The 15689-nt window shown below is 53.1% G+C and overlaps 1 protein-coding gene across 9 annotated transcripts in view; it reads right to left on the reverse strand.

Moving 5' to 3' along the window:
- Positions 1-15689, reverse strand: part of EMID1 (EMI domain containing 1) — a 67480-nt gene that overhangs the window by 35739 nt on the left and 16052 nt on the right. For 8 of the 9 annotated variants that reach the window (XR_016444167.1, XM_090062737.1, XM_090062743.1 and 5 more), the window contains one exon: positions 420-506. The exons of the other annotated variant lie outside the window; for it this stretch is intronic. Coding sequence is in view for 7 of the 8 variants with exons in the window: in XM_090062737.1 (XP_089918863.1) it covers positions 420-506 (87 nt within the window). In the remaining variant the exon portion in view is untranslated. The remainder of the gene's footprint in view (positions 1-419; positions 507-15689) is intronic. 9 annotated transcript variants of the gene reach the window in all.

Below are 15689 nucleotides of genomic sequence, written 5' to 3' on the forward strand. Positions count from 1 at the left end.
GAGCCCTATCAAAACAGTTTAGTTTTCGAAACCTCTTTCTCTTTCTCTCTGTCCCTTCCATTTTGGTTTTCCCTGAAATGCATCAAATCAGGGCAGGAGAGAGAGAAAACCATCATCGTGATTTTTCAAGGGTGCTTGTTATAGCTGTGCTCATCTAAGGACGTAGGCAGAAAAGATTCTTTGGGTAAATGTGGTATCTTTTGTTAGACCAACTAAATAGTTGGAAAAATTGTTCTTTACAAGTGTTCAGGCACAAAAGAGTGTTTATTCCTGAAAGCTTGCAAAGAACATTTTTCCAGCTGTTTAGTTGGTCTAACAAAAGATATCACATTTAGCCAAAGAACCTTGTCTGCCTATGATTTTTCAAGTAGCACAAGCTGCAGGTAATCAGAGAAGCAAATCCTTTCCTTGAAACCCACCTGAATAAGTTGCTGGCCGGAGGGAGTTCCTGCGGAGGGGGATGCTGGGTCGGCTGGCTTCCTGAGGGTCTGCATAGCTGATGGTCTCTGCAAAGGGAAAGTGTTAGCCACATGGCAACTTGGTCGCTGTCATATCCAGTGCTACCCACTCTGATCAAATTTTCTTAACCTGGGAGACTGTCCAAGGGATTTTACCTCTAGAGGAAGGCTTGAATCCCAAGCCTCTGGTCCTGTCTCAGGAGCTCTCTAGGCCTGTCAGCTTTGGCATTGCCTGCATGATGCAAGCTAAGCCTGAGTGGGGCGGAGGCTGTATTCCCCCTCCTCCCTGGGGCCCAGAAAATCTTTCCAGGTACTGGTGCATTAGGAAGTCTCAATGGCAATAAAAAACTTGGGGGGGAAGAGAAATATCAGAGCCTCCAGAGACACTCACCCCAGGCTGTCCACATCTACAGGGGCTTTGCAAAGGCAACCCAGGGGCCTAATGCTGCATCCATCCCAAAGGAGAGGCATCTGGCAATGCCCCAGCATCTGTGTTGAACAGGAAGGGGAAGGGAAGTTGCTGCCATCACAAGAGTGTTCCCCCTTCCCTTTGGGTCTGGACTGCATGGCACAGATCCAGGTTCTTGATGTGGGATTCAGCATCTTCACTGACTGCCTTTCTTGCATGCATGCCAGCTTCTGGCTTCTTTACTATTTATTCCATCTAAGAAGAGCACACACCAACTGCAGATGCTTCCTCAGCCTGACAAAGGGTATTTAAACCTGAAAACTTGCTAAGAAAAATTTTTCCAACTATTTGAGTTGGTCTAATAAAAGATATCGGATTTATTCAAAGAGCCTTGCCTGCCTATGTTCTTAAACCAACACGGCTATAACCTACAGCCCACAGATGGTAGGCACCTACCACCCCTCCTTAGGACTCTTCTCCCCACACCCTTGTTAACAGCTGCCCAGTCAAGGAGAACTTAGACAGTAAAAGAACAGCAGGAACAAGCACTTGCCCTTCGACCTCTCCCTTAAACCCCTCAAGGTAAAACTGACCTGACTTTTACATCCTCCTGTATCTCCCTCTGCCTTGACTCTTATGGGGCTTCAGCACCCCATTACAATAGGGCTGCATGTGTGTGCATAGGAGGCAGCAAACTCAGACCAGAGGGGTCATTGCACCACAGGCCTTCGAAGAGGGCAGTGGGCATCCATGAGGGTGACATGGGTCCCATCAGTAACTTGCAGAACAAACCCATGGACATCAAGAATGGCCTACAATTTGCAGTGGATCAAAAGGCACAGACAGCACATGCCCTCTCCTGATCCTGATCAGCAGGTCAACTGTGGGTCCAGAGGGGACCCTTACTCAAATCCTGACACAGGACAGGTAGGGGACCTCCAGACTGGCCTCACCCACCAGTCCCAATGGTTCTCTCCCATCACACGCAGCCTGGGAAAAGGGCAGCAGCTGCATAGGTTTGGGCCTTCTCTCCCTTTTGTTGCCCTATCTCTGGGACCTCAGGTCACAATCAAATTCCCTTCCCAAGCAGGGAGCTGAAGGCAGTCTCTGAACAGGCCAGGGAGCTGGGACAGATAGATGGCTTCCTGTAGGGACAGAGGGCTAGATAAGAAGTGTCATTTCCTTCCTGCTGTCCATGAACTATGTTTCTTGGAAGGGCGTCACTGAACTTTTGTTCAGCTAAAAAAAAAAACCAACCCTGTGGAACAGGATGGAAGATTTTATGAACGAGCACTCATGGGAAGCACAGGGCACTAGCCAGAGATTGCCATAGGGCTGGAAACAACAGCACTGCTATTTGTGTGCACAGTCCTCAGCATCCCACTGCCCCTCCACGCATCGTCCCCTGCATTGCACATCCTCTGACGCAAGACAGCAGTGTATTACAGCCTGCTTCTCTGCTCATGCACACGATGCTGCTTTTGCACAGCCACACCGGGGCACTTCAAAGCTCACATCAGTATCTCTGCGCTATGCCCACACCCACTCCAGGAGTCTCCACCTCAGCCATGCAGCACCCGATAGCATGCAGCCCCCCTGCACGGCATGCACGGACCATGCACTGGGGAACTCTCTGCCACAGGAAGCCACTGAGACAAAGACTTGTTTTGTTGGACTTGACCAGGGGCTGAACGATGTTATGACCATTGCAAGGGGCCCAGTTGCAGGGGCATTTGTAGCAGGGCAAGCAGGGCACCTGTTTGCTGATGAACTAGGAAAGGCATCATTCCACCAGGTCTGTTGTCTGGATTCACCTCTCACTTCAGGTTTTTGCCCGTCCTCTGAGCACTCCTGCCTTGTAGATCTGCAGATGATCAAGCCTGAGGTGCTAAATGCCATTTACATGCATAGCACCATGAGCCTTTAGGGCAAAAGCCTTGCCATAGAGGCACTGTTTTCTCAGTACACTGTTCTGTGCCCAACAATGACAAGCACAGGCCACTGGGCTGGATCTGCCCTGGCTGGATGGCTCCGAGTCTGCAGGACACAAGCCCAGCTGGCTTCCCCCAGTGCTTGGGCACCCAGCCAGTCCTGCCCTCCCCCTACACACTCTTTCAAATGCCACAAGAAAGCTTGGGTTTGCTGGGGAAGGCCCACATGCTCAAATCAAAGGGAGCCCCATGTGTCATTCATTTGCAAATAGCTTTTGATCAAGGATGTTTGTTTTGCTGTGGCAGCAACATTTCAGGCCTCCCTGTCATCTGATCTGTGCCGGAGGGCTCCTCACCCTCAGAGTCATGCAGTCTCCTCCTACAGAAGGAACTGGCCCAAAGTGATGCCTGCGGGAAGGGCCCCCCTTCTTGAGCAGCTGCTTAAGGATCATGGAGCCCCTGATTCACCTTCTGCATTTAGCACAGGGCAAGAGCTCACAGTGAGATACCAGAGCTGCCCATTTAACCAAGAGGAGGGATCCAGGAAAATCCCAAGAGGTTCACTATTGGGACCCCCTGCTGCAGGACAGCTCCAAAGAACCTGGGATGTATATATGAGCTTTCCCCTGGGCTGGCTGGAATGGAAACTCAAAAGCCCTTCCTCTGCTCTAGCCACTAGACTACACTGCCTTCACAGGACCATGCTCAGAACCCAGGAGTCCTGACCCCCATCTCCCTTCACCCCACACACACTGTAGCTACCATCCCAGAGCCGGGAACAAAACCCAGAAGCCTGGATTCCTTGGTCTGTGCTCTGGCTATCAGAACCTACAGCAGCAGCATAACAATGCTCACCTTTCGAAATGCTCATCATGCTGGTACAAAGGGTGCTGGACCTGCCAACTCCAGAGACTACAGAGCAAATGCAGACAAAGGCAGCCCCACACAGGCAGCCCTTCCCACAGACTGCCCCACTCCACCACTATGGAGGGTGCCTCCTCCAGGGGCTAGGAAAGGGTTGGTTTCCACGCTCCACCAGCTCTTGAGTGCTCCTCGCACCAATATGGGGATCAGCCCCAATGATGCATTCTGCAGTTACAATTTAATTTAGGTACTGTGATCCAGAGGTCTCTCTCAAAGCCCTAGCTCCAAGTCTCATGATTTCAGGCAAATCTCAGTTTTCATTTTGAAAAAGAGAAATGTCCAGCCCTCCTGGCTGTGGAAAAATCCTGACATCCTAAGCTTAAAAACCAGCAGGCAAATAAACAGAGCCAATCTCATGATTCAGAGGGCAAGCTGACTTGTGATTTTTTGTCCCTTTGTATTAGCCAAAATGTCCTTCCTGTCTAAGAAATTCACTGACCCCCATCCTCAATCCATTAGCCAGCGGTAACATCCAGTAAAGCAGGAGTAGGCAATTATTTGAGCCAGAGGGCCACTTAGGGTGTTTTGGTGAGCTGTCATGGGCCAGGTCAACATTCCCCTTCCTGCTCCCCTCCCTGCCTACAACAGCTGACCAAAACTCCCTAAGTGTCTCTGCCCCACGCTTGGCTGCACAGATGGGATGGGGCAATGGATGGGTGGGAAGCGGAAACTGAGAGTAGGATGGGTGGGTGGGATCAGGGCCAAGGCTGGGATCAGGATCACAGGGCTGACAGCACAGACCCAGGGGCCGGACCCGGGGCAGAGCCACGATCTGCTCCTTGCATGCCCCTGCCTGCAGAACTGGCACCCATTGCAAGGATGTGGAGGCACTGTCTGGACCCCTGCCTTGGACCCGGCCCCACCCACCCGTCCTGTTTTTGGATGCTGCTCCCTGCCTGCCCACTGCCACATTGCACCTGCCCAGTTGAGTACGTCCTGCCCACGTTGGTCCCGACTGGTCTCCATGGAGACCCCATGTGCCTACTCCATCCAAAGCTCCCAGCTGTGGGTGTGGGGCAGCTGGGCCAGGGCAGCCGGGCAGCAAGGCTGAGTTTGGTGGTGGCAGAGACTGGCAGCAGCAGCTGGAAGGAGTCACTGCTGCAGAGGTTGCTGAGAAGCAAGTCCAGCCTCTGTACCACCCCAGCCCCACTGTGTGCCCAGGGGTGGCAGGACCCAGGGTGTCATGGCACCTGGGCTTGGTGGGACCAAGGGACCCACTACAGGCCAAACAAGATCCCTTGGCAGACCGGATCCGACTTATGGGCCATGCTTTGCCCACCACTGCATTAAGGCCTAAACTTAACTCTGCTCAACCCCTGCCCTCGAGGAGGAAGGCTCATGGTTCAGAGGGTTGGTAAAGAGATATCTCATTCCTTTCTTTCAGCATCAGACGCCATCTGGGACAGTGCCACATTGCAGCAGTTCAGTTAGAGTCCACTGCCACTCTACCACCTGACAGCAGTCAGTACGTTATCACAACCAGATGCTTGCCCCCCCTCACAAGTGTTAAATTGATGCTAACAATCCCACTTGCACTTCCTTCCCGAGCCAAAGCCACTCAAGTGGATTGAACCAAAGAGCTGCACCTTTCTCCCCATGTCACCCATGCCTGGCCACCACCATGCTCCCCCTATGGAGGAGGCTTCTTATAAAAGTCACAGAGAAGTGGGACTGGAAATTACCCCCCTACCCCCCTTAGTTTAGCACCCCCTGTCCCCCCGCCTGAAGCAGGAGTAGTGCTATCCGAACCATCCTATACAAATCCATTGTCTAATGGTAACCTATTAGCAAAATGACACGGTTAACTCTGACAATGCCACAGGATATATATAACACACTAATAAATCTGCCATAGATAAAGCAGGGGGACTACTGTGGCCAGCATGCTGCTGCAGCAAAGGTAGTTAAGACATGCTTGAGAGATCCAAGGAAGAAAACTGCAACCCTTGCTGCAGAGAAGGGCACAAACCCACATAGTTTGTACCATTCTGACTCCAAACATGATCAGTCTGATCCTGAGGACAGGAGCAAGATCTTCTAGCCAGGAACCTGTGGGTTTAAGTCTCAGCAGGAACAATGACACACCCGTCACAATCCTTATCCTTGGTTGCAGCTAACACCCAATGTGTCCAAGGAAGGTTTAAGAAAACCCCCAACACATGGAGCATCAGGAAGGGGAAAAATTCCTCCCAGCCCCATGGGGCAATCAGCAATACCCAGAAGCATGTGGAATACCTATAATAGAACATAGACATAGCAACACCTAGATTATCCTTGACCAATGCCTGTCCAACCTCCAAAGACGGAGAGTCCACAACTTTCCAGCTTTTTAACGTGGAGACAATATCACCACTTCATAGTCCTCCAGACACATGGCCCAGATATCTGCTGCTAACACCTCTCTGCAGCCCACACCTGGCTCCATCCAAAATAAATTTCCGCTCAAATTTCATCCAGACAAAATGAAGCTGAACCATGCTTTGCTCATGGGACGTGGCTCACAACAAGCCCAGGGCTGATTATTAGGGAAGGAGCAGGAAAGCAGTGAGGGGTGGGCTGGGAAAACAGAGGACTGGACTGGAAAAGGGTGTGGTGATAACGGTGGAACAAGAGACTGAAGGATAAAGGACCACTGATAGCAGGACAGGAGTGGAAGAGGCTGTGACAGCTTCCCCAGATGTAGAACAGCATAGTGATCCCAGCTTCCATCACAAAGCCCTGCAATATGTTGGCCAACAGCTACCAGCCACCACTCCTGGGGGACTCTCCCACTCCAGCAGATACCCAGGCACCTTCAGACCCAGCCCTTCTGTCACTTCCTGTAGCAGACAGCTAGTACACACCCATGTGTAGGCTGCCTAACTTTCCCTCCTCTCCATAACCCCCATGGGAAGGCTAACTTCCACAGCTGCTCCTTATAGTCTGCTATAGGAACCCTCCCCTATCCACTGCATCTCCAGGGATCCCCAGTCCCTTGCATCAAAATTCAGATGTACTCAGGGAGGCTCTGACAACACCCAACACTAAAAGTTACTTTAAGGAACAACCCCCAAAGCAAGCTCCAAACACAGGGGGCTGCTTCCTTCCCTGCTGCCCACCACCATGGAGGCCGGCCTCAACCTCACATTCTGGCCCTCCAGCCTCTCTCTCTGGCCTCCGTTCTGCCCTACTTCTGCTACAACACTCTCCTTCCTCTCGTGAAGGCCAACCACAAAAAACAAATCACTCTCTAGCAGGGCTCCCTCAACCTCCTCATGGATCACTCTTCTCCTTCCCAGCTGCATCTAATAAGAGGCCCAGGCCATCTGGTCCCCAGCTGATCAGGATCAGCTCCTGCGGGGAGCAGCAGATCCATCATAGGCCCGGCTGGGCTGACTCCCACTGAAAGGGCCAGTTGGTCTGTGACACCCTGCCTTCTGCCAATCCTGTCTGTGCTGTGGTGTTTGGCCCATGTAGGCTTTTTCCAGTCCCAGATGTGAGACACTTATAGGGTTTTCCTAATTTCCAGCAGATTTATAGATGTTGTAAATAGCTCTCGACCAAGGGGGAAAAGCAAACACGGAGCCTGCAGCGAAGGGATGGCCGCCAGTGCTGTGTGTGGCGGGCGACAGGCCCCAGCCAATGGGAGGGACTGTGGCAAGGGCCAGTGGGTGGGCTGCGCTGAGCGGGGCTGGCGCGGAGCATGGCACACACCATGCGAGTGCTCAGTGTGCAGAAGGAGGGAACTTGGGCAGCAGTAGCGGGGCAGCTGTGTCAGTGACGTGGAGGCAGTGCTGCCCAGTAGTAAGAGCCTGGGGCTGGGGGCAGGAAATACAACATCTACATCCCACCTTGGGAAAACCCCTGTGCCCCTCAAGCATCGCTGTGCCCTGAAGTGCTATGGGGATGTCTGCACTAGGGGTCCATACCAGCCTTCCTCGCAGAGGGGCAGCACCCACAGCTGGAGAGGGGAAGGGAGCAGCTCCTCTGAGCCAAAAGGCACAGCAGCTGCTGGCATGGAGCACTCTCAGCTGTGGTCCCTTGGGAAGGAGGGAGCCCTCCCCTTTGTTCAGCAGATGGGGCTCTTTGGTGCCCCCCACAATGACACTGTAACCAGGGTGCTGAATCCCAGGCTTGGGATCCAGTGACAAACTGAAGGGCTGCCTGTTCGACCTAGGCCTGCCGGCTTTCAAGGGTGGCTGCAAACTCTGAAAAGGCACCATCACTCTTTGCCTGCTTGTCCTTTGCAGCCATGCTGCCCACATGCTGGCTCCGTTCCCAGGCCTGAGCGCACAGAGGAAATTCCAGCCTGGACCACAGCAGCCTCGAAGAGAGCCCACAGCACTGAGCCAGCCACACAGCAGTGTCTCCATGCCAGCCTGACTGGCTCAGAGGCCAGACAGTGGGGCCTGAAGCCTCCCAGCTCTGCTACAGCCCAGGCCAGTGGGGACTACTGGCCATTCCCATAGGAAGGGTGTTAGCACTTGTTTGCACTGGAGAGCAGCTTCAGTTCCAGCAGTAAATGCCCAGTCCCCCACACAGCTGGGTCAGTGCCAGCTCCAGAGATAAGGAAAATCATAGACTTCACTGACAGCTACTCCCAGCTGGAATGAGAGTATGCTGTGCCCTCGCCAGCCAGGTCTCTCTGCCTCTCTCTTTTGGGCTGCTCTGGTGTGATGAGGGTGCTGATTGGGATGTTGATAGCTGGGATCAGGGCTAAACACTAGGACAGGTCAGGACCGAGATGAGCTCCTCTAGCAGGCAAGCATCTTCCTCCCTAACAGCACTGCTAGCTCCCACTGTGGGGAACTGAGTGCTGTGTGGCTCGCTGTTCCTCACCATGGCTGCTGAGGAAGGGACTTTATGCAGACAAGACCCCAGGACTGCCAAGTGACTCCCAGAGCAAATTCTTCTCCCTGGTGCCCCCCTCACTGCCAGCATCATAGTCCAGCCAGCATGTGAAAGCAAAGCTGGGCCCTGTCTGCTCTGTCTCAGGGGAAGGGCAAAGCCAGGATGGGGATGTCTGAGGCAGAATATAACACTGCCTTTTCCTTCTGCTCCTGTTGGGGAAGAACCAGCCTGCTGGTTCACGAGCTGCTCTGTTGGGCTGTGGATAAGGGAAAAGAATGCACTCCCTAGCAGCAGCAGCCATGCTAAGCCCTTCCTCTGCTGTCACCCTGTCTATACACATTCCCCACTCCACTCTCACAGAGAAGGGGAGCTCCATATCACCAGCCCACTTGGCAGATAGGGAAACTGAGGCACAGAGCAATTAAGCCTCATAGGTTCAACCACAGACCCTGAAGGCTCTATTTTCAGTGCCCAGCATAGGACTATATAGAGCTCTGATTTTTCAAAGAGGGTGTTAAGCAACCCCAGCTCTCAATGGCCTGTTTGGAGCAGCAGGGGCTCAACCCTTTGGAAGGCAGGGCCTGGCTGTTTTAAGTTGGGCAGCCAGTTTGATCAGCTGCTTTTCCCCTAAGTGGTCACTCAGCAATTCAGTGGTTGAGCTGGCAGGAAGCCAGAGTTTTATCCCTGTCTCTCCTCCCTCACAGATCTCTGCCTCACACAGCCTGGCCCAGCCAGCCACTTGGCACACGCAGGTCCATGAGCCTCAGCAGTGGTTGTACCTGCCCAGACAAACAAAGCCCTGTGAAATGAGGGGGCATTTCAGGTGGTGCAGGAGTGCGCAGGGTTGGAATTACAGGAGAGCTGGGAGGGTGAGCCCCGCCATAAGAACCGAGAGCCCCTCTGTCAGATTTGAAAATCATAACCTGGATGGGTCTCTGATTTTATTAGGGCATCGTGATGGGCAGCCCACTTTTTTTTTTTGCAGACCCCCTCCCTAAGAGTCAAAGTATAATTTGAATTTTGAACCCTAGGAGTGTGGTTTGTTGGGACAGTGCAGTCCCAATCCCTCCCACACTCTGCAGCAAAGGGACATCAGAGGCAGCTCTGCTCTCTGGGCAGCACTACCAGACCTGAGCAAGGGGGCATCCCTGTTTCTGGCAAGTGGCTGTGCAGCACAGGCCTGCTTGGGAAGTAGTGAGATATGGAGAGACCAGTGGCTTCTACTACCCCTTCTCTGCTGTCCCTCCCAAAACTGTCTCACAGACAGTCTTTGGAAACAACAGATGCCACATGGGTCTGGGAGAAAGAAGGGACTGTGATGGGGAGGAGAAGAAGGCAGGGAAGAGATGAAGAGAAAGTATCAGATAGGGGGAAGACGTACAGAGAGAGGGAAGAAAGAAGACTCGGTACACTATCAAACCTGTCCCTCCATTCATCTGTCCAGCCATCCACCCGTCCAGTTGGCAGAGCTATCCATCCCTCCACCCCTACAGTATTTAATGCTCCCTAAAGCATGGTGCCCCATGAGTGAGGCCCTGCAGCTAGGTCAAGCAGACCTGGCACAACCTCTCCAGCAGGGTACAAATGTCCATGATCCCTGTAATCCCAAACAGACAGGAGGCAACAGAATCTCTTCAATTGGAGAAAATGGGCTGAAGACAGTACTCTCTGCCCCACCAGCCCCAAAGTTTGGAAGGGACCCAGTAATATGGGCACCAGGCACCCTTTGGGTTGCAGTAGTGTCATGTCAACCTCAGCTGCAGCACTAGTGTGTTCAGTCAGATCTCAGGCCTGTTTGCAACTCCTCTCCCTCCTCCCATGCACTTCCCTCCTTGTTCTGTGGAGGGCCCCGGACAGCAAGGGCAGGCAGAGGCTGAGACAATCAGGGGCAGCCCAGTCTGTATCTGGGGCAGCTCTTGGCTCCGGATCTTCCCTGTAGTCACTCCCTCACAGGCTTGCCCTGACCTGCCTTCTTTAGCTGTGGGCCTTCTGTCCAGCTGGGATGCCCTCCATGATCCTGGGCACTCACTGGCTCTGAGGCCTTTCCATTGTGGCTGGGGCAAAGGGGGCAAATCTAGGGATTAAAGGTGCTTAGTTCCCTTCCCCAAATTCCTAGTTCTTTCCCATCTCTGGAACCAAATGCCTTTATATTTAAAATGGAGCTATATTTAGCATGCCAAGGGTTAAAAGTCCCCATCTTATCCAAACTCATGAAACCAGGGACGGAAGCTCCCTGACTCTTCCCCAGAGGCCAGTCAACCAGTGTGGCACCCCGTGGTCCCAAAAGACTGTGCCTTCCCATCTACCCCTACCTGGCTAGCTGCGGGAGGGGAGGTGAGCAGGGAGCTGGCGGGAAGCAGTGACACCACGGCTCCTCTCCCCCAGCTCTGGGGTCGAGTCAGGTCATGGACACCCTCTCCCAGGCCCAACCATGGATAATGAGTTTCCCAAGGCTGGACACATGCAGCTGCCCTCCAGGGCACTCCCCTCCTCACCCCCTACCCCACTCTAGCAAGCAGTTTACAAGCCCAATGTAAATATTTGCTTCCAGTGCAGGGAAGGGGGCGGCGCTAGGTGGGGGCTGTTTGTTCAGTGCTGGCTGCCTTGAGATGGAGCCAGGACCAGAAAAAAACAGTAAAGCAAAGCAGAGATAGGGACGAGTTTCCAGCGCTCATGCCCTGTGTGGTCCCTGCTGTGTGGGTCCATTGGGGTTTTTCCATCACTGCCGAGCCTGCACCAGGGTTGTGCTGGCACCATACTTGCTGTTTAAAGCTGAATTTTGCAGGCTCTCTAAAATGCACAGGCAATGTTGGATAAACTTGCAAACTGGCATGCCGGGCCAGGATGGAGTTTGTTCTGCACACCTGAGGTCATTGGGTCAGGACAGCACTGAGATAGAGCCCGCTCCTGTCCCCCTAGTTTGCCTTTTTATTTCCACAAGCTGACCTACCTCTTAAGAGAGAGGTTGTCCCCAGACCCTTCCTCTCCCTCCCTTTAGTTATTACATGGCCCCCATGTGGCACCCTGCACACAGTCCTACTGGCACAGCAGCATCGTGATAGGGAACAGTAGTGTCCAGGAAGCTCTTGGGGAGATAAATTGCTCTGATACATAAGTTTTGGCCTTAGAGCTTATCGCCTGCACTGCATGCACACAGAGCTAGAGGCAATGTGACCATTCCTGCTCCTGGGCATGGGGTCAGGAAGAAAGGCTGCCAATGTGTAATCCATAACTGTCCAATAGGTGGTTTCTTGTAGCTGCCACAGCAGTTGCAACTACTGGCCAGTCTGGATGGAGCCTGCCTTGTCCTGAGGTGGCAAATCCTGTGTGCTTTGTGTTCCTGATGGTCTCCCTTCCCATGTCTAACACAGGTCTTCCCTGTTTCTTCACCCAGGCTCCCTTGCTGCCTGGTCCTCCTGCCCCTTGGCAGCCCATGGGAGTATGGTTCCCAGTGGTGCTTTCAGGCAGCTCCTCCATCTTCTCTTCCCCTTGAGGCACAAGCACAGGTAGGTAGGCTGCTCCCTCCCCTTGTTGCAGTCTCCATTAAAGATTTCTGGGCACTTCTGTGAATCAGGTCAGCACTGCTGAAGAGCTGCGGCTCTAGTGAGACCCTGGGACACTGGCAACTTTAAGAGTGCCATATCCCACCTCAAAGGTGGCTGCATTCAGCAGAGGGGGAAGCTGTGTCCCTATCCGTGAGTTGGCTCGGAGGCAGTGCACATCTAGGGTGTTTATACACATGCTCCAGGAGTGTGGGGTGCAGGGGAGCCACTCTAATTAAAGCACCCACAATGTCACATGTAACAGCAAGCATCCCTGCACTGAAAAATGGCAATATGGAAGCTTTAACCAAAGCTCGTTTTGGTTAAAGCACCCCTACTGCCATTCTTCAGTGCAGGGACACTGATACATGTGATGCTGGAGTCTGCTGGAGCGTGGTGATTACCCATGTGCTATAATTACAGTGCATCAGAGTAGCCTCGCTGCACATGTGCAGGTGCCTTGAACACCTGAAAGTGATTCAAGATCAGGCAAGGAGGGGAGACTGCACCTGAGGGCATCACTTGCGGATGGCAGGAAAGGTAGCCAGGCACACCTGCTACAGCCTTCCCCATCCATACTCCAGGCCTGGGACTTAAGGCCTTTAGGCTCCTGGCTGAGAGGTCAAGGGTACTCCAACCCTTGGTTTCAGGCAGGGATCTGTCAGTGCCCCATAGGCTGCTCTAAGGTGAGCACTCTGGGCACCTCTTCCACTCAAGCTCCAGCCCCACGCATGTGGATCCTGGGCTTGTGGTGTTGCCTCTCAGCTGCCTGCAAACATGAGCATGGGGCTGACAGATGCATGTGGGGGGACCAAGTGAAGGTCTGTGGGGGGAGGCTGTCTCCTGCCCACACCCACACCCTCCCCCAGCAAAGCCAGAACAGCCATATAAATCACCCCTGGCCTGATGCAGTCCCAGCTTCTGGCAGGAGTTCAAAGGACGGGGTTGCTGCCTACCCAGAATACTTCTGTCAGGTGTCCTATGGGCACCTCTTTGGCAGCTAATGGGCCAAGGCTCTTGAAGTGAAGAGAAGATGCCTAGAGGGCAGGCATTTGGAAAGCAGCGGGGAAGGATCAGTGGAGTGCCAGACCAGGAAGGATTCAATAAACAGGAAGAATTGATGGCTTCCCTGTGTCAGTGCCTTCACCACATCCTGGTGGGGGTGGAAGCACTTTCTGCAGGACTAGCGCTGCAGTGCTAAGCTGCCAAACCAGGGCGGGGACAGAACAGCACTTGGGGGTGCAGACCCCCCAGCCTCAGACAACTACCAGCCAGGCACCGGAGAGAAGGATGGTGCTCACTATAGCCGCAGCCCTCCTGCCTTGCTTCCTCCCTTTTCTTCATCTCTTCTGATAGTTTTCTCTCCTCCTGTTTTTCCCTTCTTCCTTCTTTCCACTTCCTTTTGTGTTTACTCCTTCATCTTCTCCATTTCTCTTTCTTTCTTCTGCCCTTCCTTTCCCTTTCCCCTCCTGAATCCCAGCAGCCCTTTGCTATGACAAACTGGTCGAGAATTGCCAGGCTTAATATATTAAGTGCCTTTGTGCAGGTTAGAGTTTCAGCATAATGGGATTTCAGATCAGGTGGCCATTTTTTTATTATGGTTCATTTCTGACTCACTGGCTGTCTGCCACCCATTCAAAGGCCATCTCCTTCCTCCCTCGCCACCATGCATGCTTTGCTTCCGCACTGTGGAACCTCTTGCTAAGGCATGGGGTGAGGCCAAGGGACTGGCCCAGCAAAAGTGCCTTTCCTCGGTCTCTTTGCAGGTTGCAGGGGGAGTACAGAAGTTATACCTCACCTTCATTTTCCCTTCCACTCACAAGGGCTGATCAGACCCAACCCAAAATATATTTCCCAATATTTTCAACCCAAAATATTTTCCAGAAAAATATCTGCTCTCCCCCTTCTGGCCCCTATTTTCCAATCAGCTCCCCTACCTAGCCAGCCCCCATCAGACTCCTATTTCCAAGTGATTTGGCAAAGGTCTTTCTGCATTACACACAATATATTGCAGTGAGGCATCAGCTGGTGAAAGGCTTTGGGTAAGGGATCTGCATCCAGTTAGTTCAGTGTCTTTGTGATGTGGTTTGCCTAGGAAGGAGTATGGTGCCCCTGCAGAGTCTTACTTGGAGCCCTAGACTCAGCTCTCTGAGGCAAGGCCTGTCTTTTTGCTTTGTGTTTGTACAGCACTTTGCACCACAGGCTTCTGGGCTGGGTCTGGGGCTCCTGGGTGTTTCCCAATAAATACAACATTTTCAAACACTCAGAACCGCAAACTGGGGTCCCATGCCCAAAAAAGTCTGACCCCCACTGTCACAAAACCTTCCAAAACCAGACATACACTGTCCCGATATCTCATTCGATATGGAGCTCTCTCTGTAGGGCAGACCTGGCTCAGATCCAGTGTGGAAGTACTGTAGAGACAAAATGTGCGGCTCTCGCCTTGCAGGCCTTTCACCTGCCTTGGGGCAGAGGGAGGGTGTGTGCTTTGAGCAAGGCTCCACCAGATTTAAACCATCCAGTCTCCTCAGACGGTGCCTCACTCTTCCCCTCCCAGCCCTTCAGATTTCCATCTGTCTTTTCATTTCCTTGGCTGCACTCTCCTTCCTCCTCCAGCCAGGGCTGCCATTTTGGAGATGGCATCACAGGGCCTGGGGGCCTTTATCGAATCTGTCCCTAAGGTGTTCAGTCAACCAGTCATCCTCAAGCTTATCTACCCCTGATCCACAGTCCCAAAGGTGGGCCCAGACATGCCAGCCTTTGACACTGGGAAATCTCAAGTGCTGCTGATACTGCTGGGTCTCATGCATGAAGGATTCCACCTGAAGCCAATGGCGGGATTGCAACTGAGCCATGAAAGAGCAGGGAGTGAGAGGCAGCAGGAAGAGCAAGCCTGGCCCAACTCCAGACCCACAGCTGATAGCGAGAACGAGCTTGGTCAGAGACACCCAGAGCTGACGCAGATCTGAAGGCTCAGCGTAGGTTGGTCCATTATAAGCCACCCACTGCCAGCCGCCAACACCATGCCCACTGCTAGCTTCCTTGTCTCCAGAAGTCCTGCTAAGGCTTTGGTTCACAGTGACCATAAGCTTTTGGGTCATGAGGGCCACAGGCACACAGTGAGATTAATGGGGTCTCAGGGGTTACGAGGTGAACTTTGCACACTGTCAAGGCAGCTGAGGAGAAGGTGTCCTGATGAAGTGATGTGACTGCTCTCTCCCAGTGGCACAGACAGAGAGCGAGGGAGAGGCACTGGGATGGACAGACAGGCAGACTCAACTGAGCTCCCACTTCATAAGCAGCAAGGAGTTGGGAAGGGAAGGCAGGAGCTAAGCAGCGTGACTGAGTTAATGGCAGGCCTGATATGGGAAGGGAAGTCACAGGCAGTCAGGCCCCAGCATCCCTTGATCTCTTTGAAGCAGCCTGCCAGGCCCAACAGCATGACAGTGCAGAGTGCTCAGTGGGAGCCAGCCACTCAGCTGCAGCCCAGCAGGAAACCAGGAGGCTTGTGTCAGCTTCCTCGGTGTCAACCAACAGTGACCTGAACTCAGTCCCTGCGTCAGCACTACAAAAGCTAGGGCAATAACAGACAGGG

The sequence above is a fragment of the Crocodylus siamensis genome, chromosome 9 (assembly GCF_052110815.1).
Source record: "Crocodylus siamensis isolate JL-2025a chromosome 9, ASM5211081v1, whole genome shotgun sequence".
Taxonomy (NCBI): domain Eukaryota; kingdom Metazoa; phylum Chordata; order Crocodylia; family Crocodylidae; genus Crocodylus; species Crocodylus siamensis.